We start from the raw sequence: 25627 nt of genomic DNA, 5'->3' as shown, positions 1-25627 counted from the left end.
TGGACAATGTGTACCTTAAGAATACGACAATAATACTCCAATAGTAAAATCTCAGGTTCATAATCCGATCATCACCACCAATTTCATGATACCCGACACTCATTTGCTTGAACTCCCAGTTATACATCCATAGTTCAATCTTCATAATATATGCATGAACTCAACTCTTTAATAAGCTCCATATATTATCTTAACAAGGGTTCTACTTCGCTAATCAAATCAGAGTTGAGAAATCAGAGGAAAGATCAACAACAACAAGGCCGCAACAACAATGAATTGAGGCATCAACAACAACTCGTAGCCAGCAGCAACGACTGATTTCAGAAGAGCATATCTCCTAAAATACGGCTCCAAATTGAGTGATGTTTGAGTCTAAACTCATCTACGCAAAGATATTTAAATGTTTTGTTTAGAAACAAGAAGGGAAAAATTAGCGCAAGATCTTCAAAACTTCACAAACAGAAGCTAGTTTTGAAAACAACTGCAGCAGTAGTGACAAGAAGAGGGCGTATCTCCCACAATACAGCTCCAAATTGAGTGATTCTTGAGGCTAGATTGATTAGCCTTTTAAGGTCTACAACTTTCATGAAGGAACTATGGCCAAAATATGAACGTGTGGTATACGAATTTGTGGAACAAGGCATCGGTATAAAACCGAACAGAAGGATGCGAGACCTTTTCCATTTCATCAACTTAGTTGTTTTTTTTTTTTTTTTTTTTTTAAATGTAGGGAGGTAATGAAAGGATGATGATGATGATCATCATGCATGATATTATGACAACAATGCAACTATGCAAGTGGTGGCAAATCCTCCACTAGACACGAATCATGAATAGGAAAAACTATAAAGAATATGACATCAAGTTTAAGTAATAAGGGTAATATTGTAATTTTATATTAAAGCTCATAAATCAGATTTTTCACACTATTGAATCAAAAATGAAAAATATTATCTTAACAATAGTCATATTCTCAAAACAAATTTTTAAGCAATATTAAGAGCAGCTTTAAATTAAAAATAATAATAGTTAATACTTAATTACGGATTTCAAAAATTAGGGCTATTACAATGAATCCCTAATCAACTCAATTAACAACTAACTAACCCACTAATTCCTAATTAACTCACCTATTTTTCCTTTTTTCTTTTCTCCCTCCCCCATCCTTCTTTCGTGGCCTTTCCTTCATGGCACCCTAGCTCACCACCATAGACACCCTTTTTCTCTCTATTCTCCTCTACATCACCCCCCACCAATCACCACCTCCTCTGCCAGCTCTCTTATCTCTCCTTCCACCAGACTCCACAGTAAATCGCCACCAACTAACATATTCCTTCCCTCCTTTCTCCGCCCTCTTCCCATATCCCAATTGACCATCCTCATTTGGATTTAAAAAAAACTAATACTCCCTCCATATTTTTTTTTATCACATGTTGACTGGTTTAGTTATTAAGAAAACATAGTTGAATTTGAATATTTGATATAACAATGATGCAAGTGGGGTAGTTGACAATAAATAAATAAAAAATAATAAGCGGGTTGTATAATTTACCAAAAATTGAATTATTTAAGATTTAAGTGGGTTCATAGAAAAATAATTAATAATACGAAGTAATTAACAACTAGAGAGTGGGCGTAAAGTTAACAAAAATGGAATTGTAAGTGTAACTCCAAAGAAAATACGGAGTGAGCAATAAGTTAGAAATATTAACGTAGATATCCTAATACTTATTAAGTCTTGAACTTCTATTACTATTCACCCAATAGTATACTTACTATTCTGCCCCCATTTTGTATGTTAGTTTTTTTTTCTTATTCTTATCAATAGTGTGGGGACAATTGTACACTCGGTCATCTTGGTACCAATCTACCACGTGCTTCCTTTTTTTTTTTTTTTTTTTTTTTTTTCCCTCTTTGCCTTTCTTTTCTTTCTTCATTTTGCTAGGAACCCAATAACCCGTTCCACCGAATTTCTCCCGTCGCTCTTTCTAACCTAGTTTTTCTCTATCCTCTTCTCGTCTCTCCTATCATTGTTGCTTGTGGAATGCTACAATATCAATGACACAAATGTTATAAACGTATGTATGATTTCATATTATTAATTACATGCAGATAGAACCAATTGAGGTTGACATGAGTGGTTAAGGACCTCTTGCTCCTTAACCAAGGTTTTGGGTTCGAGCATTGGGAATGAAAAAAACCTCAATCGGGAGGGATGCTGCCTATCGAGGTACCCATACAAACTCACGCGGGAGGTTAGTCCACTCGCTGAATGCTGTAGCAACTACTCATAGTAGAACAAAAAAAATTACATGCAAATCGAACTTTAGCATTGCTTTTCTAGCATTTTAGGTAAATTTATAAATGTCCGTCTTTTACGTAATATTTATATAAAATAAATTTGTATACCTTGGGGGATCGGTCCAATAACTTCTCCCTCCGTTTCTTTTTGTTCTTTACGTGTTTCTTTTTGGGTGTCTCAAATGTTCTTCATATTTCCTTTTATATTATCACATAAATACTTTAATATTCTATCCAAATTTGTGTCAAATATTTGTTTTAACCAATTAAATTCAATGGGGCGTTTAATCTTTCACACTTTTCCATTGAGACATTAAATTTTTTCATTTTCAGAATTTTGATAAAAGTGAAAACATTATAAATAAACATAATTTGCCTTATTTAAATTAAAAAAATAGAAGAATCTCAATGTAAATTAATTTTGAGGGGAAATTAATGTACACATTTGTTAATAAACGTGTAAAATCCAAACGTAAAGAACAAAAGAAAATGAGGCAGTAATTTCATAAAACAAACCTCGAGTGCTGAGACGTCTTGAAAGTAATTGTTGCGAACTTGTGACAACTCTCTATTACTGTCGAGAAGGTAAGGGAGAGAAGAAAAATGGCGCATCGGCTGCTCCGAGATCTTGAAGCCGATGGCTGGGAGCGTTCCGACTTCCCTATCATCTGCGAATCTTGCCTCGGTGACAATCCATATGTTCGTATGGTAAGCTATTGACACCCTAATTTTATTGCAATTACTCGTTTTGTTTTTCAAACCCTAATTTCTTCTCTGCTGTAATTGAGGGTATTGGTTTCTTTTATTCAGTTTTTTCTCTCTTTTTGTTTTATGTCTTCGAGATTTGTTAGAATGAATGCTTTGAATTGTTGGTCGAAGAATTTTAAAACACTTATTTACATGATTTACAACCTATTTTAAGGGATTGTGGTTGTAAAACGCTTGAAACAGTGTGAGTTTTATTAGTAATAAGAGGGTCCTTGAAAAGTTCATTAATTAATTGTGTATAAAGTGTTGTTAGGGGTGATTAAAGCTGCATAAGAGCCATTATTTTGTACTTAGTTTTACTGATTGAGCTCAACTAACACTTTGCATCGCTTCTCAGTCATATCTGTTCTTCGGCCTGTTAGTTGGTTGCATCCGTCAGATTAGTTCCTTGTTTTTTTTCAACCTGTGTGTCCAGTTCAATTGTTTCTTTAGTTGTTTAGATTTTGAGGTTGGGTTATAAAACAGTACCCTGAACTGACCATTAGGCAAGAAATAAGGTGTATACTCTCTCAGGGCATCCAATTTTTTTTTTTTTTTTTTTTTTTTGTGAGAATAAATAAGGTGTACTGTATACTTTCTGCAATGATGAGTTTCATAAGCATCTTCCATGTCCATGTTGCCGAAGGATAAAGCAACATGTGCATGAAATAAGGTGTGGAAATAACAAAAGTGTATCCCTTTCTTGTCTAAATAATTATAGATAGGGATTATTCAGCTGAAAAGAGCCGCTAAAGAAATTGAATAAAGAAAACCAACATCATGTGAAATTACGCATACATTGAACATACCTTGTGACTCAATTAAGAGTTGGTCATTTCTATCAATCAGATCTTCATTACTTAGATATACAAGTAATACAACATACTAGATGTATCATGTATGTGCTGTTAAAGCCATTGATGATCTCTCGGGGATGCTCTCTATTACTCCATCTTTTAAATTCTTTTGGGGATGGGATAAGGGTTTGTATGTTAGATTGTTGTCAACCTTCGTGATATTCAGTTTATCCATAAAATACGATGTAGGTATATTTGGGAACTCACTGACTATTATGGTAGAAAAAAAAGCATGGAGTGTTCTTTTCTCTAGGTACATGTATTTTATCGTTAACTTGATAATGGGAATTTTACAATTGGTTGGTCTTCATCTTGCAGACTAAAGCAGAATACGACAAGGAATGTAAGATCTGTACAAGGCCTTTTACAGTTTTCCGCTGGAGACCAGGTCGAGATGCAAGATATAAGAAAACAGAGATTTGCCAAACATGCAGTAAATTGAAAAATGTATGTCAAGTGTGTCTGTTGGATCTTGAGTATGGTTTGCCGGTCCAGGTTCGAGACACTGCTCTTAGCATCAGCACTAATGATGCCATTCCCAAGAGTGATGTCAATAGGGAATATTTTGCTGAGGAACATGACCGCAAGGTATGCGTCTTTGTTTCATGATAGGTGATTGTGTTTGGGTGTGAGTTTGGCAAGTTACTTTACCAGTTTACCCAATTAAAAGTTGATGCAATGTCTGTGCTTTCTATCTGGATTTCATCTGGGGGTAGTCAGTGTTCATTGTTTAGCTGGTAGTCCACCTTACTGTTAGTTGCCGAACCACACATTTCTGATGTGTACATTAGCATTCCAACATGTTCATTATATGGTTGCTGCTTTGTAGGTTCTTGGTATGTGTGTTGCCTGAATTTCTATTATGCTACTTGTATATAAGACCATGGAACACTTTTACCACTTTAAATCCTAGGGATTGGCGCATGGCTCTATGCCTCTATGTGGAGACATTGGTTCTGTTCATGGACTATTTTGGGTATTTTTTTTTCTCTACCACTACCTTGTTAGTTATCTGGTATATGATGAAAGACCATGCCATTAAGACATTTTGAAGGGGCTTTCGTCATAGGCACTAGCAATACGATGCCCGACAGCATGAAGCCCAAAGGGTCTCCAGAGGTGAAGGGCAAGGTTACGCGGTTTTTTTTTTTAAAAATAGTTCTTATGAAAATTCGTAAGTCAGCACTCAGCAGGTCTTAGATTTTGGATTACTTGCTCATTTCCTTGACAAAACAACAAAGTACTACTCCCTCCGTCTCTTTTTGTTTTTTACGTTTGGTATTTTTCACGCGTTTTAACAAATAACTAGTGAGTGGCCCGAGCGTTGCTTCGGGTTTTGGTTTTAACGGGCCGGGGTTTACTTTTATAATAAATGTGCCCATTTTTAAAAGATTGTATTTTACATTTTAATTGTAAAAGATAACATTGTGTCATAGCTAGCTAAGATGGTAGGAAGTTAAACTTTAATCCATATAGTCTAGTGTTCGATCCTTGCTACATGCTTTTTTGGTTGTCAATAACATACCATGATTCTTATTAGTGGTGACGTGGCGTAATAAGGAGGAGTATACGTGACACATACTCATTTTTATAAACGCCTTTTAATATATTAGTATAGATTAATTTGCATTGAAATCCCTCAATTTTTTTATTTAAACGAGATAAATTACGTTTATTTATAATGTTTTCACTTTTATCAAAATTCTGATATTGGGAAATGAGAAAAATTTAATGTCCCAATGGAAAAGTGTGAGAGATTAAATGACCCAATGAATTTGATTGGTTAAAATAATGATTGGACAAATTTTTTGATAGAATACTAAGTTATTTATGTGATAATATAAAAAGGAAATGTAAAGAACATTTTGAAATACCCAAAAAGGAAAACGTACAAAACAAAAAGAGACGGAGGGAGTAGTTAATAATTTTGCTCTGGCATTCTTTCTCTCGTCTGATGAGGACAAGGAAGAGGGGAAAGATTAAAGAAATAAATCAAGAAGGATCTGAACATTAAAAAAATTGTTGGAAATGATTATAGAAAAAGGGGAGTGTGATCTTGTGTGGAAAAATCTGAACCCATAATGATGGGGACTGGAGAGTAAAAAAGGATCATGAATGAAGAGTTTGGTATGTACGAAAACATAGTTATCTTGAAGAGTCGATCCAATTTGGGTTGTAGGGTTTCAGAAGCTTCGTTGGCCTTAGAATTCTCCTTCAGTTTTGGTGTAATTTTCAACTGCTCTTGATGTGAGGTAAGTTGATAAAAGAAGAGTAGGAGATGATTGATATAGGATTGTTTGCTCTTGTTCTTCTGATCTTCCTCTTATTTTATAATCACTTTCCAAATGTTAATGAGGTGGAGTAAATGTATAGTCTTATATTTTCTTTGAGGTTGCTGCAGCCACTCGACTCCGAGCAACTCTCTCACCTTGTTGCCCCAGTTGAGGTATGTGTAGTGAGACCATTGCATCTTCTGGTCTGGGGCACGCTTTCTTAAAATGATGGCCATCTGTCTAGAAATACGAGTGAAGAGTGTGTGTTTCTTTAGGTTTGGAGGGAAGAGAAGGTTTTAGGATCGTGAGGAAAAGAAAAATCTATTACATTATTAGCGGGAATTTTCAGTCCCCCACTCACTCCTTTTCGACATCCAGTTGAATGGGACATGATACTCTTTGGGACTGTTTTTTTTTATTGGCAAGTAAAGATAAATTTATTACGAAAAGAGGAACAGAAACAGTACAAGGCAACAGCCCTTACAACCTCAAGAACTAGAAAACCAAGAACAACCTCACAAGAGGAAGGCTAAACACTTAAACTCAAAAGATAATCATTCTGTGTAACAGAGCACCTGCTAGCAACTTTAAATACTATCTCTTTGTAAACTGCATGAGGATTTTTGCATTGCTGATTTGGGACAGTGTTATTAACACCATGTAATAATTTATCTCATATCAGCAATGTATTTGAGGTTATGGAAAAGATAAATCTGCTATGTGGCATTAGTTTCCCTTTGCTGCATAGGTTAGGTTTGGCAGAATTCTATGTATTGTAGCAGATTTCTTAATTTATGTTTGTTGAGATTTGTAATTTTCCCTTCACTAATGTAGTCTATTGCTCTCCTCAATGACCTGCATAGCTTAAGGCCATGCATAGTTACTTTGACTCATAGCTATTCCATTTTCCTCTTCACACTCGATAAATTCATTGTTTATTAACTTTTTTGTTTAAAAAAAAAAAATCCCACCAACATACGACTTCTTCCCCTTTCTGAGGAACATATGCTATTGAATGGAATGTCTGTGTGGTCTTTGTATTCGTTTTACTATTAGGAGAGAGCAAGGCTGATCTTTCTCCTTTTTTATAGGCTAGAGCTGGTTTGGATTATGAATCCTCTTATGGGAAGGTCCGGGCTAATGATACGATTTTAAAGCTTCAGAGAACAACACCATATTATAAAAGAAACAGAGCACATGTTTGCAGTTTCTATATTAGAGGTGAATGCACAAGAGGTGCTGAGTGTCCTTACCGGCATGAGATGCCCGTCGTCGGCGAACTATCTCAGCAAAACATTAAAGATCGTTACTACGGGTATGTACATTATATTTCTATTTTCTGCTTTCTCCTATAATGCATTGTATTATTTGAAATCTCAGTCTGTCTGCTGGCTGTTGGAATCTTTTAATCTCCTGTGTACTTGTGGGCGTTTTGGAATGCAAATATAGGCAGGGAAATGTTGTTTTAATGTGTGGTCTGGTAAATAACATTATACTTTTATGTTTGTTTTCCATTTCATATCCTTGGTGTAATATTTTCAGAGGATATTCCCCTATAATTGCTTTTGTTGCCTCTGTCATAATATGAGAGGGGTCATATTTTCTGAGTTCTGTGTATGTTGTCCAAATCAAGCATGATAAGAATGCATTGGATCAATGGTTGTTCTATGGCGGTTGACATAATGCCAATTATAATATACCGGAACAGAGGATTTCATAAACATCTCGAGTTTCTGGCTCTAGATATTACCTTGTTGTTTGGTTGGTTGGGGCTTGATAAAATTTATACCTTCACTGTTTCAAAAATCTTCAGTTTTAATAACTTACTGCTAGTTATTTTCTGTGCTGATGCTGCTTGTCACCTTGGTTATATTTCTGACATTTTTAGTTACAATCTTTAATGTTGTGGATCTCATCACTTGTCTTTATTTTATTTTATTTTATTTTATAACTTGTAGTTTGACTGATTAAAATTTACTCCCTTGTACTTGTCAACAGAGTGAATGATCCAGTTGCAATGAAGCTCCTGAACAAGGCTGGTGAAATGCAGACACTTGATCCTCCAGACGATGAGAGCATAAAGACTTTGTATGTTGGTGGGCTTGATGCCAGGATTACTGAGCAAGACTTGAGGGATAACTTTTATGCCCATGGTGAAATTGAATCCATACGAATGGTTCTCCAGCGAGCTTGTGCTTTTGTAACCTACACCACGCGGGATGCTGCAGAGAAAGCTGCAGGAGAACTCTCAAACAAGCTTGTAGTGAAGGGTCTGAGGCTAAAGCTGATGTGGGGTAGACCTCAACAACCCAAGCCTGAGATTGATGGTGCTGAACAAGCAAAGCAACAAGCTGCAGTGGCACATAGTGGGATGCTTCCCAGGGCTGTTATATCTCAACAGACTCAATTTCATCCTCCTGGCACAAGTCAGGATCAGATCCCTCCTCCAATGTCTTATTTTAATATTCCAGCCCCACCTCAGCAAGATAGGGCCTTCTACCCATCAATGGATCCCCAACGAATGGGTGCCCTTGTCTCATCGCAAGATGGATCTGGATCCTCAAATGGACCTTCAGGATCAGGGGAAAACAAAACAGGCTCCGAGAAGCAGCCTCAAGCCCACCAACCATATGGTTACCAAGGTATGCCACCTCCTCCTGGTCACTATCAACAACCATTCTACCCACCATATGGTGGTTATATGCCACCTCCTCCACAGTACCAGCAGTACCCTCCTCAGTACCACCACCACCACCACCACCAACCTGCAGTGGCTCCCCAACCTCCGCCAGCATCCCACCACCCCCAGCCCCAGCAACCACCCCAGCCCCAGCAACAGCCTGTATCATCAGAGGTTTCTCAAAAGTAAGATGTACTTTTTTGATTCTCGGGATTGTGCTTTCCCTTTTGGTATTGTATTTTGAACATATAATCCCTTATTACCAAATCGTAATCCTTGTCATGAAATTGTATCAATTTTCTCTAATCCAAACCTGTGCTAGCTAGTTGTTTTGAGCCACAAGCAGCATAGAATGTTAAATCTTCTCAGAAGGTTTTCCATTGTGCTTTCTCATTTGCTTTTATTGCATCACACTTCCAGATATTAGTTGCGTATTTCAAAAAGCAAACTGGCATTAAGGTTTTCATTTTGGAAAAATAATTTTATTCGTCTTTTTAATGATTTTTTAAACAGATTTTTTTGTCATATACAGGGCAGTTTTTCTTTTAGAATCAAGCAATTAAAACTCACCAAAACATGTGCACGATTGGATTTTTGTAACTATTTGCACTAGCTCTTTTGTAATCTTTTGTGTTTGTCATATCTTGTTAGGTCATATCCATATATATATTTCTAAATATTACTTTTTATAATTTTACTTATACACAATTTGAGATATTAAGAGTTATAATCATGTGTTGGAGAGTGTAAAGTCATCTATAACTATATACTAAAGACATATCGGGAAAGACGTGTCATCTCATGTCCTTAATTTCGTTTTTTAGAAAATATATTAATTTAAAATTCTACATTTTCTGATATTTTCCCCTTCTCTTTTCTTCTATATTTTTAGATTGTAAAATATTATGACTCATGAATTAGGGTAAGTATATTTTTTTTTTCAGGGGCGGTAAGTATCTAAAATAATACTTCCTCCGTCCCAATTTAGTTGTTATACTTACATTTGCACAAAGTTTTAGGTGATAAGTGGTTGGTTGGTTATCAATTGTTATTTTATTGAAAAAGTAGATGTGATAGGAGTTAGTGGAGTATTTTTTTTAATTGAATGAGAAAGGGTGTGAGGATAAAAAAAAATTAGTGGGAAGAGAGAGACAATATAATATTTATGAGGTCATTCCTAATTTAGAAGTATAACAACTAATATGAGACGGACGAAAAAGGAAAGTGTAACAACTAATTTGGGACGAAGGGAGGATGTTAATACTGATTTGAATAATATATGTTGAGTGGAAAGTACCACAATTTTTGTGCTATTATTGATTTTCTAGTACACATAGTATGTTGTTATTAATAGAAGATTTAAAATATTATATTTTTCACAATTTTTTAATTTTTGTCCCTAATACTCTTAGACTATTTAATGAATTTAAAGAATCGCTATGTAGTGAAAAAAAATTAAAAACTTAAATAAATTGTGAGTTGCTATAGGTTAACCCAAACAAGAATTTGTGTACTTCATTTTTATTGTTTTTATTATACCACAAAATTTTGGAAGATTGTGTATAGTGTTATTTATTATGTATTACATTGAAAATCCGAAACTCAATCTAATATCCGGTTTAGAAAATAGGGTATTCGAATGAATATGGTTATCAAATCAAATGCATGATCCAAACATGTAGATATGGATACATGTCATTCTAAAACCTGATAGCTAACGATTTGATAAGCTTTTTTCATCTTTGTTTTTTCTATCTTAAATATGTTTTTATTTTTGTCGAAATTCTAAACTCAAGTTGAACTAATCACTTTGTAGTTTGTATAAATAGCACTTCTTCCGTTCTTGAATTTTAGTGTCTTTGGTAATTAACGCATTCTAACATAAATAAACTTGTAGAACTTGATTTTGTTTTACTTTATTAAAAAATCCTTTTTTTATAAAATCGATGTAGAACAAAAACTGAACAAAGTATTTATTTATATCCATGCGTTGTAAGGATCTAACCTAGTCGTGCAATACTTAAGGAATTGAGAAAGTAGTAGAGTTATAGAAATGATTAGAAATTTAGCTTTTATTGCCAAAGCATTAGAGCTTGCATGCATGCATCTTGAGACCGTTCATACAAATGAATTGCTCACTTTGTTACAATTAGTTGTCGCGTTATTAGTTCAAATAACACTTAATGTGATTCTTTTGGATGGAGAGAGTATTGAATTTATCTGCAACTAAGTTTTTAGTACTAATGTAGAGACCTTTACGTGATCGTGTTTATTTTGTACATTTTTTTTGGGTGGTGGGGAAGACGTTTTCAAAAGTTAAATATTGAGCACACCTCAAATTGTAGGCGAGTTAATCGAAGCTGGAACATATATATGAATAAAGTTTAAGTATCCGTTAAGGTATGATAATTATCACCAAACTTCATTTGAATTTCCTCTTAGACTTTGTTGTTGCGACAAAAACAATATTTTCCAAGAAATAATTTTTTAATTTCCTCTATTTGGTTTGTTAACGGGCGGAAACTAATATTTTCAAAGAAGGGAAACATTTTACTTTTGCAAGGAAGAGAAAGCACACGTTCCTCCGTATTTCTCACCTTCTCTAGTTTACAAAATGAAAGTAGTTTTCCATCAAACTAAACGGAGCTATTGAGTAACAATTATAATGTTATACTTCGTATATTAGATCAAGTATAGTTTTCAGTGAAACAAAACGAGGCTATTAACGTTATCCTGAATACTATTGCATAACAGTTATGATGTTGTATATTAGGTAAAGTATAGTTTTCGGTGAAACCAAACGGGGGGCTATTGCATAACAGTTTTGATGTTGTATATTTAGGTGAAGCAGTTGTTTACTGTGGTAATTATGGTATATTTATCATTTATGTTGTGAATAGAAGTAAAATGTAAATAATTGAAAATAGAATAAGGACAAGGGTATGGTACTTGGTACGGTCATACTCATGTACAGTAGTTTCTTGTTCACTGGTAATGTCCAAGTATGAAAAGTTGAAAACAGGAGATGGCTTCTTGTGAATTTGTAAATTGTAATGTAGTAATTCCATTATTGATTTAATGTGTGGTTGCGGCGTAACAGACGCATGAAAGTATGAAACTATCTACTGTAGCATCAAAGCAGGGTCAGGGTGGTTACAAATCATCATCTCATTTTGTGATTCCTCTTCTGTCTCATCATTGAAAGACGTCTTTGTTTTATGTAACAAATTACAAAATACACCTCTGTGACATCAATCAAATTGTGTAGATTTCAGAACCCTGTTCAACAAAGACATCTTGGACACTCGTGACTTGTGACTCGTGACTCGTGACTCGTGAGTCTGTCTACTTTAATAAATTGGTACGGACTAACTAACACGACCACGATTGCTCGAGGAATCGATCAAATCCTATACTGTTTTGCCGGTTTGTTTGTTAGATGGTTGCGGTAAATCCTATACAGGTTTCAATTGTATTGTCTACACTGAAATATTCTAGATGAATTAATGAGCTAATGGTTAAGTAAGTATCTCTTTAGTTGCTTTTAAATGAAACTCATCACCAATGTAATGTTTATTACAAAGATTGATACTCATAGAGAATTAGAAACAAATCAATAACACATTAACACCAAGTAAAATAATGAGAAGAAAAATATTTGAACGTATGAATCGATACAGATATGTTGAATTTATTATATTATAAACATTTATACACCCTAAGGCTCTGTTTGGTACGGTGTAAAACATTTTACTGCAAAAAAAAAAACTTTTCTTCATTTTTAATTTTACATTGTTTGGTTTGTAAAGGAGTGTAAAACAGTTTATCCTAGGAGTAAAATTGCTCTTCTATTGATGAAAAACCATTTTCCTTTCAAAATGAAGGGGAAACTGTTTTCCTTCACTTTTCCTTATCTCTCTTGTACACTCCTTTCACTACGTGCTTACTTTCTTTTTCTTTTTCCTTTTGTTTCATCAGTTTTCTTACACGGAACCAAACAATGGAAAACTAATTGTGGAATTGTGTTTTTCGTTGTAAATTATTTTCCATTAAAATTATTTTACACTGAAAATGTTTTACAACCAACTAAACGAAGCCTAAATGAAAAAGCTTTACATACAATTGGAAATGGACCAATTGAAGTTGGCATGAGTGGTTAAGGGCCTCTTGCTCCTTAACCAATGTCTCGGGTTTGAGCCTTGAAATGGAAAAAATCACAACTGGGAGGGATGCTGCCCATCGAGGTACCCATGCAAACTCTCGCGGAAGATTAGTCCACTCGCCGAAGTTGGTTGGAATTCCTTGTAGTAGAACCAAAAAAAAAAAAAATTGGAAATGGAAGGAGTATTATATGAGAAGAATGGTTTCAACCCGAATGTATGGAAGGGAAATGAAAAGATACTAACAGACAAAAGTGGTAGCACTAAGTAGGTTGATATATATAAAAGGAGAGTGTCCTCTGTCCTGCAATATCTAGAAAGCAAAAAACCTGTAAAGAAAAAGCATTGGATCCCTAAGTTAATAAGCAAAATGCCGAGCATTTTCAGGAAAAACATCCACCTTTGTTTCTCAAAAATCAGGTGTTTACCAACCTCTTTATCCCCTTCATTAACCCTTGAAGACGAAGACGAAGACGAAGACGAAGACGATGACGATGACGATGAATACTTGGATGATATTCCTCAACCATCATTTACAGTTAGCAACTTCAACTCCGTGTACGACAACCCCTCTACTTGTTCATCTTCCACCACTAATATTATCATAGACGACGACGACGACGACGACGACCTCTTCTCCTCCTCTTTCTCCACCTCTTCAGCCACTGAATATCCTGATTTGTCAGCTATATTGGCCTCGCAACGGCTGTTTGTCTCCTCCCCCGGCCTTACCAACTCCATTTTAGAGTCTCCCTCGTCGTCGTTCTTGCAGGAAAGGCTAGTGGGTGGTGGAGTCCCGATCAAGAAGGACTCCCCTGACCCTTACTCTGACTTCCGAAGGTCAATGCAGGAGATGATTGAAGCTAGGAAGAGACATTTAATACTACAAGGTCAAGGTGGTATTGATGAAGATAACGACCAAAGTCATGATTTGTCACTGTATTTAAAAGAGCTTCTTCTATGTTATCTTAATCTAAATACTAAACATACCCACAAGTTCATCTTCGGAGCTTTTGCTGATCTTCTAGTGTCTCTATTGTCGCCACATTGCCACGATTCTGCCGCTCTCTAGCCTAGCTAGCTCTAGGACGTACGTGCTAGCTAGCTTGTTGTAACTTCGAACACCATATATTGATATATAATGCTACAATTTAGTTAGGTGTTAGAGTGTTATTGTGTTAAGGGTGTTGAGCGTAGACTTGTTTTCATATATGTACATTGGTTCAAGATTGAAGTCGTGGGAGAAGACTAACCTAATCTTTCCGTTTATCTTTCTATGTTAAACAAAATGTACACTTGTTAATTGGAGCCTGCCCTTGGAGAAGATGATGCTTCAAAAATGCTTGTATTATACTGTATCATATACTGTATAATTAATTGAGTTCCAAGTACATGAGATCCTCGTGAACCACACTCCATTTTTGTATAAACTAAATATTGCTCAAAGTTTAGGGTTTCCCATGTTGCTTCATTGGGTAATAACCCGTCCTACCTATTAGACTTTGACTAATCCGAAATTTGTCCTAGAACTATAAAAATCTGTCCATATAAATGCCCCTTGTAGAGTCCTTACATAATAAGGCTCAAGTTCGATCTCTGTTTATTTTGGTATAACTTGTTTACGATTTTATACTTGGTATGTATTGTATTTGTGGTTATAAATTACTGATATGATTCAAAAGAAGGTATTTTATAGAACGACAATCGCTTAGTTAAGCGTAATAGTGGTAAAATGAGCAATCCCCATCCTTGATCCTTTGAGCGTACTCCATGTGGATGGAGGTGATGACGATTCACGAATGAAGAGGGAAATAGATGTTTGTAAGCATAAAGACAAAAGGTAATGTCTTGAAAAGCAGGGGATGTTGGCGTCTCAAATCTCAATGTAATGTCATCTCATCGCGTGCTTCTAATACCATTTGTTTTTTTAAATGTGTTTGTAACTTTGTATTGGTATATATGTTATTGTTGGCCTGTTGGGGTTACTTTTAACTTTTAAGACGTCCTTAACCTCAATGACAAATTTTACACATTTTGATTAATTAAATACTACTACACTAATCTCTAAACTCCCATTTTCCCATTTGTGTGTTTATTGTTTAGGTTCTTTTTCTTTTTATTTTTTCAACTATAAGAGAAAACTTAAGTATGTTGTTTTGCAAGTTGCAACCATTTTTTTGATACTTTGAGTATTATTTAAGTATACATGTGATTTAATGCCCAATTAGTTTTTAGTTTTTAGTTTTTAGGTCCGGGTTACTACATTAATTACTTTCATATTTACTTATATTATTTTGTTTTGCAATGATGATATGAAACATTTAATAGTTTAGTGGTAAAAAATTTATTGTTTAAATTCAAATTCAGAGATTCAAATATTTTTAATATATAGTGTAGATTTCATTTATATATCAATCAATGATATTTTATCTAATTCGCTGTTAATCTTACGCATTTCATTTCTTGTTTATTAAATTTTATTGGATTCAAAGTGGTAGTTTCTTAAGAAATTACTTATTCACAAGCGATGCCTCAAATTGTAAGAGGGCATCCGTCTCCAAGGAGACATTTCCCACCACAGTAGGAGAGACAATTTAAGAAATCTCTTACAAATTGGCAGCATAATAATTCACAAAGATCCCAACCCAGCCCATTCTAACCCATGATAAAATTGACAATAGATCCAGCCCATAATATAATAAAATTGCAATAGGTCCAATCCATATTTACCCACATTCAAAAACCTTATCCCAAATTCCCAGCGCAAAATCACACACCTTTGATTCGCGCAAAATGGCGACACTCCGCCATTCCATTCACCTCCCCTTTCCTTCTCTTCACCTATCTTCAAAATCTCATCAAACCCAAAATTTTAATTATCCAATTTTCTCAAAACATCCCAAAATCACCCTAAATCAAACCCGATTCATCCTTAAAGCCGCCGAAAAAGAACCGGAAAATTCCACAATTACAAACCAAGAAGCGAGCTCTGAGGAGCAGCAGTTATCGGAACTTGGCACGGAAATCAAGAAAGCGATGAAGGAGAGAGATAAGGTTAAAGAAGATTCTGGATTTTTTAGCGGAGTTGTGGATGAAATCGGGCAGATTGAATGGCCCGATTTTGGGAAAGTAGTTGGTATCACTGGTGTCGTTTTGGGCGTAATTGCGGGTTCTAGTGTCGTTTTGCTAACTGTTAATGGTGTTTTGGCTGAGCTTTCTGATAAGGTGTTTGCTGGCAAAGGTGTTCAGGATTTCTTTGGTGGGTAAACCCAAATCCGAATATATGAGACCCGTACCTGATTGTATTATCTGTAATTTTGTTTTATTTGAGAAATTTATAATAGTGAGATGAATGTGCGATTCACATGTAGTGTTGCATACTTTTGATTTTAGAGTAAATTTCACTCTACTTTGTCAGTAAACTGACCTTTTTAATTTATGAAAAGAATTGATGTCATGATATGATAGAGTGGGATTCATTCTGGGAGCTCTTGACAGTTCTTACCAATTCGAGTCATCATTATATTGCGGACATTTAGCTCTAAAGTGAACAATGGGATTACAAAAAGGAAATTATCTATCAGTAACACTACAACTATGACTTAACTTTAAGCCGTTATTGTGTTTAATGTCTATAGAAAATACAATTGTTTATGGAGTACATTAAACAATTGCTTATTAATTTCGACAATCATATTTCGCCATATGTATATCGAGAAGTCAACCGCGCTGTTGATTACGCTGTATCTATTGGTCACCATCTTACAAGCGACCAAGATATAGATCATCACTAATTCAAAATGAACCTGGTCAATACTACATTTATTGTGGACACGTCTAAAAGAAAGTTAAAAACTTTTTCTAATTTATTTTGACGTGTATATTAGATTTATTATGAAAAAATATCAAATTGTGTTGTTAGTATATGCTGTGCTTAAATAACGTGATTTTAATTCACAATACTCTTTTAAAAACATAGGGTTACTTTGATTCGAAAAATAGTTACTATATCTAAAAAATATTGGGGTCGTTTGGTTTATCAAGTTGGAATGGATTGGAATGAATATAATTCTCATACCGTGGAGGTATAGATTGAAAACCCCACACCAATCTGATTTTGTTTGGTTCAACAATGGAATGGTTTTATATCCTATTTCTATTATTTGGTTCACTCTTAAAATAATTTTATTTGATATACGGAGTATCCAGTTAGGCTACTTTCAAAACTTTCCCCTCATTAATACAAGAGAATAACAAATCCTCAAAACAATTTTATAATTACCCCTACAAGCTTGTTTTCTTTCCAAGTCATTAGACGACAAACCATTGGAATTTCTTTGCCAACCAGCTTTTAACAAGAAACAACAATGCCGGCGAAGACGAGTTGTCGGAGAAGATGAGTCGCTAATGACGGTGTTGCTGGAAAACACAGGTCACAAGCGACATGTTGCCGATGAAGATGGGTTGCCGGATTCAGAGGTGGTGGGCGGCGACTGAGTGTCGTTTAACTTTGAATGTCTTCGTTCTCTTCTTTTTGTGAGTTAGAGTTTGTAACTTGGGTGGAATGGAATGTGAAACTTGGGGAGGGAGGTGGTTATGAGATTCCAGAGATATGGGGAGGAGCTAGACTTTCGTTGATCATTATACCGGAGAGTGATGTTGAACCCCTTTGATATGAGATTCCATACCGAAAAGCCTCAACCAAACAATTAAGTGGGTGAAGATTCTAACTTCATTCCATTCCATTCCAAAATGCCCAATCAAACTCCCCCTTAGTGTTTAATTTACTATAATCAAATATGTAAACAATAAAGCTCACTATGTATGTAAAAGGGGTGGTAGAGTAAATTGTTTGTTTTGGCTCTAGGTCCACGCAAGAATAGTCCATAGATCATTTTATACACTTTAGATAAGTTAGGATATAATTTTGAGAGAAGATTGTTCCAACTTATGTGTACTTTTCCTTTCATTCAAAAAAAACTTTAAGCGATTATTCGGTTCACTCAACCCTTTTAAACCAAAAAAATATAATTCTATATAATAAAACTCTAGGGTTTAAATAAAGCTTAGGCAAACTTTGGAACTCAGAACACTAAGGCCCTGTTTAGTTCACCTTATTTCTCCTGATCTGATCTGATCTGATCTGGTCTGGTCTGATTTGATCTGGTCTGATCTGAACTTATTTTTTCTGATCTGATCTGGTCTGGTCTGATCTGATCTGATCTGGTCTGATTTGATTTGGTCTGTTCTGATCTGATTGAATTCTTCTGAATTAAGCTTAAACAAAAATTTAAATTTATTAATATTAAACGACTTACGTGTAAAATAAATGTTACACAAATTTATAATATTTTTATTATTTACTTGAGTTTGCTCATGATTTAACTATTCCTTATATTAGATAGACCTATACATGATCTAGATAGATCGGTTATGATCTATACATATAAGTTCTGATCTGGATATGATATGTACAGATCGGTTCTGATCTATACATGATTTGTACATATAAGTTATGATCTGGATATGATATGTACAGATCGGTTCTGATCAATACATGATTTGTACATATAAGTTATGAATTGGACATGATCAGTTCTAATCTAGACATGATCTGTACATATTAGTTCTGATCTGTACATGATATGTACAGTTTAGTTATGATCTGGACATGATCTGGACATGATCTGTACAAATCATTTATGATCTGGATATGATATGTACAGTTCAGTTCTGATCTAGACATGATTTGAACATGATCTGTACAGATCAGTTCTGATATGGTCATGATCTGTACAGATCAGTTTTGATCTGGTCATGATCTGTAAATATTAGTTCTGATCTGGTCATGATCTGTACAGATCAGTTCTGATCTGGTCATGATCTGTACAGATTAGTTCTGATCTGAACATAATTTGTACATAGTCGATATCTAGACAGGTTATAATTTGGACATATCGATTCTGATCTGGACATGATCTGTACAAATCGGTTTTGATCTAAACATATTGGTTCTGTAAGGATCGGTTCTGATGTAGACAAGATCTTTGCAAACTTGAACATGATCTGGATATTATCTGATCCTATCAGTTCTAGTCTAGATATTAATGGTTCTGATCTATAAAAATCAGTTCTAATATGGACATGACCTGATCATATCGTTTCTAACCTGGACTTAATGGTTTTAATTTGGACATGATCAATTTGAATGTTTGGTGAAAGTATTTTTTTATGCCTTAAATGATAGATTTTAATTGCACCGACAACAACATTATTTTTTATTAAAGCAATAATAGTAATAAAATATTAAATATAATAACAATGATATAAACATATAATAATAATAATAATAATAATAATAATAATAATAATAATAATAATAATAATAAAATAATAACAATAATAATAATAATAATAATAATAATAATAATAATAATCTGGTCTGATCTGGTCTGATCTGATCTGATCTGGTCTGATCTGAACTTAATTTTTCTGATATGATCTGATCTGAACTTATTTTTTCTGATCTGATCTGATTTGATATGAAATAAGTAATAAGGTCCTGAAACAAGGTGAACTAAACAGGGCCTAAATAGCTTACGTATGTTAGTGTATTTTGCAAATGAAACTGTTGGCCTTTTACTCAATTTGTTTGAACTCAGTCAATCTCATAACCTTCTCAACTTCCCCACTACTTCGTAATCTGGCATTTACAAGAAACCATCAATTAGAGTAGGGGGATGTTTCTCAGCATTATGTGGAGTATCTGGCTTCATCGGAATGAAATTTTGATCGAGGGGAGTACCTTCAAAGATATTGTTTTTCTGATGGAACACTACAAGAAGGAGGATGAATTGTAGTTTGGAACTTTCTTCTTATAATTACTTTTGCGAAATTATAAAAGAAACTCAAAATAAAGTATAGAAAGTAATGCAAGAGAGAATTTTGCGTGGAAATCTTCTTGAAAATTATCAAGAAGACAAAACCACGACCACGAGGGATTTTAACGACGACTCTCATTCATCAAGCGAACGACCCTATTACTAACTTAATTGGAAACTCTATCAACTCAAGCTCCCCATGGAGTTAGGATCCCATATAAAGAGTATAACATTCACGCTCGGTTGTGCTTAATACTCTCTCAAGACTTCACTCAAAGCTTTTTCGAATAGAATAGGAACTCACTCAAGTTCCTAACCCAAACTTGTTAAAAAATATGAGACGCGTAGAAGAAATGTAAAGGAGCATGAACTTTAGTGTAGGATGAAGGAAATATGTCTTTCACCCAAGGTGCATTAGTCTAATACCAAGGTTCAGATTAATTACGAACAATTAATTCAGTGAGATCAAGTGATCGAAACAGCTGCTAGAGCAATGCTTCCGATCAGTGAGTTCTAATCTATATTAGGTTCACAGCTTACTCTTGACAGAACCTATAAGGTCCCACCATTGACATGTAATAGATCATCGGATTAAATGAATTGGAAATTCATTTAATAGCTTTTCGGGAATTAGTTCGGAAAAACATAAATATACGATATGACGTTGGATCGGAATCGTATATCGTATCGCGAATATTCGTAAGCTAGGCGAAATGAATAATCGTATCGTAGCGGTGATTCTTCAAGTACTATACGATAAACAATAACCGTAAGCATTGGTCGCGAATACGAGTAAGGCAAAGTTGCCGACTCGTCGAGCCAAGCACGCAAGCGCCCAAGGCCCAACGAGCGCAGGAGCTCGCCAGCGCGGAGCAAAGCCCACGGCTTGCGGCTGGGAGAGCGCGGGTCAGCAGCAGCGGCAACTGTAGGGGAATACAGTTAAACATACAACATGTGCGAAACATCCCCAAAGCCAGGAAACATGTATAAAGCACAGATTAAGCATACTTACATTCGAAGCGTGTTTTCCCAAGTTTCGTATCAACGAACACGAACAAATAACTCCAATTGTCGTTCCTCTATTTGGTTCACCGACACGTTCAAATCCGTCTTGATAATCGTAGCTTAGACAATGCTCAAGAGTTTGTGCTTTTGGGAAGAACACATCCATGGAGGCTAAGAGAGCTAGAATTAGGGTTTCTCTCTCTTCCTTAGGGTTTGATGTGTGTAATATAAATTGTGTGTGTTGGAAAGTGCACTAAGATTATTAGAATAACCTAGTAGTCATAATAAGAAAGCCAACCAACTTGGTGGGCAAGCCAACCAAGTTGGCCGGCCAAGCCCACACGTGAAGCAAGCAGCAGGCGCACACTGCTGGGCCGTGGGCCGCGTGCCGCTGCTGCTCCCTCTCCTTTGATCCGAGCGCGCCACTGATATGCATGTTTTATATAGTATTTTTTACCCCCGTTCCTTAGTACTTTTATGTGTCAAACGTGCTCTTAGGAGCCGTTTCTAGTACTAATGTGTGTTATTGAGTGTGCCTTGAGTTTCAGGTTTGATTATGAGAAATTGGTCTTTTTAGACCCGTTTCATGTTGATCTAGGCCACTATATGAGCCCGAGGAAGTTCGGGACCTTCATCGTCCACTTTCGGGAGCCTTGGATGCTTATGGTTGAGCCCCGGGAGTTAGACTCAGTGATATGGGCGAGCTATACTGAAGATTCCAAATCGCCCTGGAAGCTGAGGGCGAAATGCAACCATCGGGCGGAATTGGAGCAGTTTGGATTCATCAACGCGCGCCCGATCGGGCGCAGCTCGCCCGATCCGGATCGGGCGGTCATCCAGAAGCCTATGTGGAGAGTTCGCAAACCGCCCGATCGGGCGGATTTTGGCCCGATCGGGCCGACTATCGAGTGGATCGCCCGATCGGCCGACGCCAACCTCCAGCAGTTTTTCGCGCATTTACTTTCCGTTTTTTAGGCTTTATTTTGGTAAACTAAATAAACAAGCTTTAATTATTTTTAGAGGACATCTTATTTTCTAGTATTGAACCTTAGTATTATTTTCCTTAGCCTAGTTTTCTCTCTAGTTTATGCAAAAACACTTAGTTTAATTCTCAATAAAAATTCAAGCTTTCACTTCCCTTTGTTCTTCAAATAGGTATTATTTCTTATTTCAATTCATTGTTTTGCTTTAATAATGATTTCAATTATGATTATTGCTTTGTTTATTGTCAACATGCTTGAGTAGTTTAATTTCTAGGGTTGGGGATCCATGAATAATATGAAGGGATGATTGAATGATTATGATTGTTGGCATTGTAATTGATTCATATTGATTGGTTTATTTCACTATACAATTAGATTTGCGCAGGTTTAATTGTGGTAGTTATGCAATATCAAATTAAGATTCGAGAGATGCAATTTGATGTTTAGGCTTGTGTCAATAGGTGGAATTAGAGTTAATACGCAGCGAGAGCCCGTTAATTCTAAGTCTATGATTAGTATCGACTTGAGAGAGCATGCTAGTCTAATTAATTACCTTGTTGATTATTGTGATTGTTCAATGTCCTGAATTATTATTTGTTGGCGAACCTATACCCTAGATTTCTTAATATATTGATTCATTCTTGTTTAATTATCGTTCGTAGTCTTAGCATACAAACCACCAACCAACTCTTGTTCACAATAGTCTAGATTAATTAATTGATAGTAGAAAGAACGCCTGTTTCCCTGTGGATTCGATCCTGACTTCCCTTGCTACCTAGCTAGTGGACTTAGGTTATTTTTGATTAGGTGATACGACTTTAGCCTGTCAAAATTTGGCGCCGTTGCCGGGGAAACGGTTTTATTTTCTGTTGTTGATTGCTTATCCTAGATTATTGTTTGTTACTACTCAAGGAACTCACGTTCCTTGAGACCGGATCTCACATTATTTTGTAGCCTTTGTGTATGCCCAGGACCGTAGGTACTAGTAATCTTACTCCATTCGATCCTGAGCCCGAAAGAACCTTTCGTAGACGAAGAACTTTCATTGCACAATGTGGGAATTACTCTGATTTTGATCATAATATTGGCGATCTTTTTCCTTCAGATACAGATTCAGTTTCAGAGATAGAGATGGGTGACGAAAATCTGCTACCGCCACCTACCCCACGGCTTACAGACTATTTTAAGCCAAGTCTGTCCATGCTACCAAAGGCGATCATGCCTTCTATTGCAGCTGAGACCTTCAAGATTGAGCCTGCATTGATTAACATGATCGAGAGACGCCAGTACGGTGGGGAACCAGGTGAAGATCCAAATCTTCACATTCAGTCCTTTATCCAATATTGTTCCACCATCAAGCAAAAGGGATTGACTCCGGAGCAGACTATGGAGATACTTTTCCCGTTCTCTTTGAGTGGGAAAGCTAAACTGTGGATTAATGGGTTGAATCGGGCAGCTTTGAAAATCACTAATTGGGAGTCCTTGGCTCTTGCTTTTTATGTTAAATATTTTCCACCTGAGAAAACGGCTCGTCTGAGGGGTCAGATATTAGGTATCTCACAACAAGCGGATGAGAGTTTGTTCGAGGTCTGGGAGAGATTCAAGGATTTGCAAAGAGAATGCCCGCACCATGGTTTGGAAGATTGGTTCTTGATTCAACAGTTTTATAATGGTCTGGGCAATGAGTCTAGATGTTTGTTGGATTCAGCTGCCAGTGGGAGGTTCATGCAACTTGAGGCGCCTAGAGCTATGGAGGTGATTGAGGAGATAACCATTCACAATGCCCAGTATGGAAATCCTAGAGGTCTATCTAATAGGGGTGGTAAGCATGATTTAAATTCTATTGAACAATTAACTGCCCAATTGACTGCTTTACACTATAAGTTTGATAATATGCAAGCAGCCAATGCTCAACCTACCCAACCTGCTAGTGTAGCTGCTATGAGTGCCCAACCTGCTACTGTTTGTGAAAGTTGTGGAATGTCTGGTCATTATGCACCGGAATGTAGGAGCTCTGTTGAACAGTGTAACGCATTTCAATCCTACAAACAAAATAACCCATTCTCCAACTCTTACAATGAGGGCTACAAAAACAACCCTCTACTATCCTACAGGAGCAACAATATCCAGAACCCTCATCAAGTCCAACATCCACCATTACAACCATACCAACCCCCACATCAACAATCCTACCAACCACGGAACAACTACAACCAACAGTCTAGTGGACCACCTGGGTTCCCTAGACAACACACACCACCACCACCACCTCAAACCACATAGCCTGACCCTATGCTAGTAGAGATGAGAAACATGATGCTACAAATGCAAAAATCTCTAAGTGAAAAGGATGTAAAGATCGATGCTCTTACTGCTCACAACAAGATCATTGATACACAGTTGGCACAGATGGCTACTACTATTGCAGGGAGGCCACCAGGCCAATTTCCTTCACAGCCCGAAAATAGGGAGACTGCTAATGCAATTACATTGAGGAGTGGTAGGGATTATGATGGTCCTTCCATGCCAGTTGAGGTTGATTCTGGGGTGTCTGCTAGTGGTCTGGTCAGTGAGGAAATCCCAAAGATAGTTATGGATGGTAAGGAAGCTGAAAAGGTAGTCAATGAGAATGAGGCTACAACTGAGGTTAAGAAGGGGGTAGATATTCAAGTACCACCTGTTGCACTCCCCTTCCCAAACCGACAACTCAAGAATAAGATAGACAAGCAGTTTGGCAGATTCTTGGAAGTGGTCAAAAATTTGCAGGTAACGGTTCCTTTTACTGAATTAATTTTACAAGTTCCTGCTTATCCTAAATTCATGAAAGATATTTTGACCAGGAAACGTGCTTTTTGTGAGGTAGAGACTGTAGCTTTCACTGAGGAATGTAGTGCTTATTTGCAAAACAAGTCTCCACCTAAACTTAAAGACCCCGGGAGTTTTTCCATCCCATGTAACATTGGCACTGTATTTATTGATAAGGCTTTATGTGATTTAGGTGCTAGTGTGTCTGTCATGCCTTTGTCTTTCTGTACTAAACTGAATATGGGTGAGCTTAAGGTTACTAATATCACTCTACAAATGGCCGACCGTTCTGTCAAATACCCCTTAGGTGTTTTAAAGGATGTCCCTGTTAGAGTAGGTAAATTCTATATACCTGTAGACTTTGTAGTACTAGACATGCAGGAGGATTCTCAAATTCCCATAATCTTAGGTAGACCCTTCCTTCACACGGCAGGGGCGGTAATTGATGTTAAAAGTGGGAAATTAACATTGTCTGTTGGGGATGATAAGGTGACTTTTAATCTGAATAGTGCCTTAAAAAGTCCCATGCTAGAGGAGGAACAATGCTATTGTAACACCCCGACAATTCCCATTTTCTAAAACAACCCCTTTTAAAATATAACTGTAGGGAATTATCAAAGTATTATCGCCCGTGTAAAAACGTACGGCTTATTCAGAATTTTGCAGCGGAAAACATAAAACTAACTTTTGGGTTCATAATTAATCTATTACATATTAGGTCCAAAACAATTAACTGAAATAAGGAAATACGAATGGTGCGACAAGTTTCAAATCCAAGTTAACAAATTGAATCACTTGATTAAACAAACAGAACTACAAGCTCTCTAATCCCGATCCCAATGATGCATCATCTTCAAACCTGTAGATGGGCAATGCTTATTGATCCTTAGAGACTGCTCACCAAAGATGGGTCATCACAGGATCAATAAGGCATA

At 36.1% G+C, this 25627-nt stretch overlaps 3 protein-coding genes and 1 non-coding gene across 4 annotated transcripts; 3 read left to right on the top strand and 1 right to left on the bottom strand.

The window, feature by feature from the left end:
• The first annotated feature begins 2835 nt into the window (after window positions 1-2835).
• On the top strand, window positions 2836-9238 carry LOC110793043 (zinc finger CCCH domain-containing protein 40). Its single transcript, XM_021997868.2, has 4 exons — window positions 2836-3009; window positions 4224-4493; window positions 7270-7493; window positions 8177-9238. The coding sequence occupies exons 1-4, from the start codon at window positions 2905-2907 to the stop codon at window positions 9045-9047; spliced, it is 1470 nt and encodes a 489-aa protein (XP_021853560.1). The 5' UTR covers window positions 2836-2904; the 3' UTR covers window positions 9048-9238.
• Window positions 9239-13231: 3993 nt separating this feature from the next.
• On the top strand, window positions 13232-14409 carry LOC110793036 (transcription repressor OFP12). Its single transcript, XM_021997862.2, has one exon. It carries the CDS (start codon window positions 13389-13391, stop codon window positions 14088-14090), a length of 702 nt encoding a protein of 233 aa, XP_021853554.1. The 5' UTR covers window positions 13232-13388; the 3' UTR covers window positions 14091-14409.
• A 1275-nt stretch (window positions 14410-15684) lies between these two features.
• Window positions 15685-16505, top strand: LOC110793035 (preprotein translocase subunit SECE1). The gene has a single exon (XM_021997861.2). It carries the CDS (start codon window positions 15812-15814, stop codon window positions 16283-16285), a length of 474 nt encoding a protein of 157 aa, XP_021853553.1. The 5' UTR covers window positions 15685-15811; the 3' UTR covers window positions 16286-16505.
• Window positions 16506-23417: 6912 nt separating this feature from the next.
• Window positions 23418-23524, bottom strand: LOC130470925 (small nucleolar RNA R71). Its single transcript, XR_008931640.1, has one exon. It is a non-coding gene; the product is annotated as a small nucleolar RNA R71 (small nucleolar RNA).
• Between the last annotated feature and the right edge of the window lie 2103 nt (window positions 23525-25627).

The sequence above is a fragment of the Spinacia oleracea genome, chromosome 3 (genome assembly GCF_020520425.1).
Source record: "Spinacia oleracea cultivar Varoflay chromosome 3, BTI_SOV_V1, whole genome shotgun sequence".
Lineage (NCBI taxonomy): Eukaryota > Viridiplantae > Streptophyta > Magnoliopsida > Caryophyllales > Amaranthaceae > Spinacia > Spinacia oleracea.
This window is presented reverse-complemented; position numbering and strand designations above follow the sequence as displayed.

Excerpts from the sequence above, each read along its gene's own strand:
- LOC110793036 (XM_021997862.2), top strand. The coding sequence starts at position 13,389 with ATGCCGAGCATTTTCAGGAAAAACATCCACCTTTGTTTCTCAAAAATC.
- LOC110793035 (XM_021997861.2), top strand. The coding sequence starts at position 15,812 with ATGGCGACACTCCGCCATTCCATTCACCTCCCCTTTCCTTCTCTTCAC.
- LOC110793043 (XM_021997868.2), top strand. The coding sequence starts at position 2,905 with ATGGCGCATCGGCTGCTCCGAGATCTTGAAGCCGATGGCTGGGAGCGT. Across the intron at positions 3,010-4,223 it reads ACAATCCATATGTTCGTATG|ACTAAAGCAGAATACGACAA; the intron begins GTAAGCTATTGA and ends TTCATCTTGCAG. Across the intron at positions 4,494-7,269 it reads CTGAGGAACATGACCGCAAG|GCTAGAGCTGGTTTGGATTA; the intron begins GTATGCGTCTTT and ends CCTTTTTTATAG.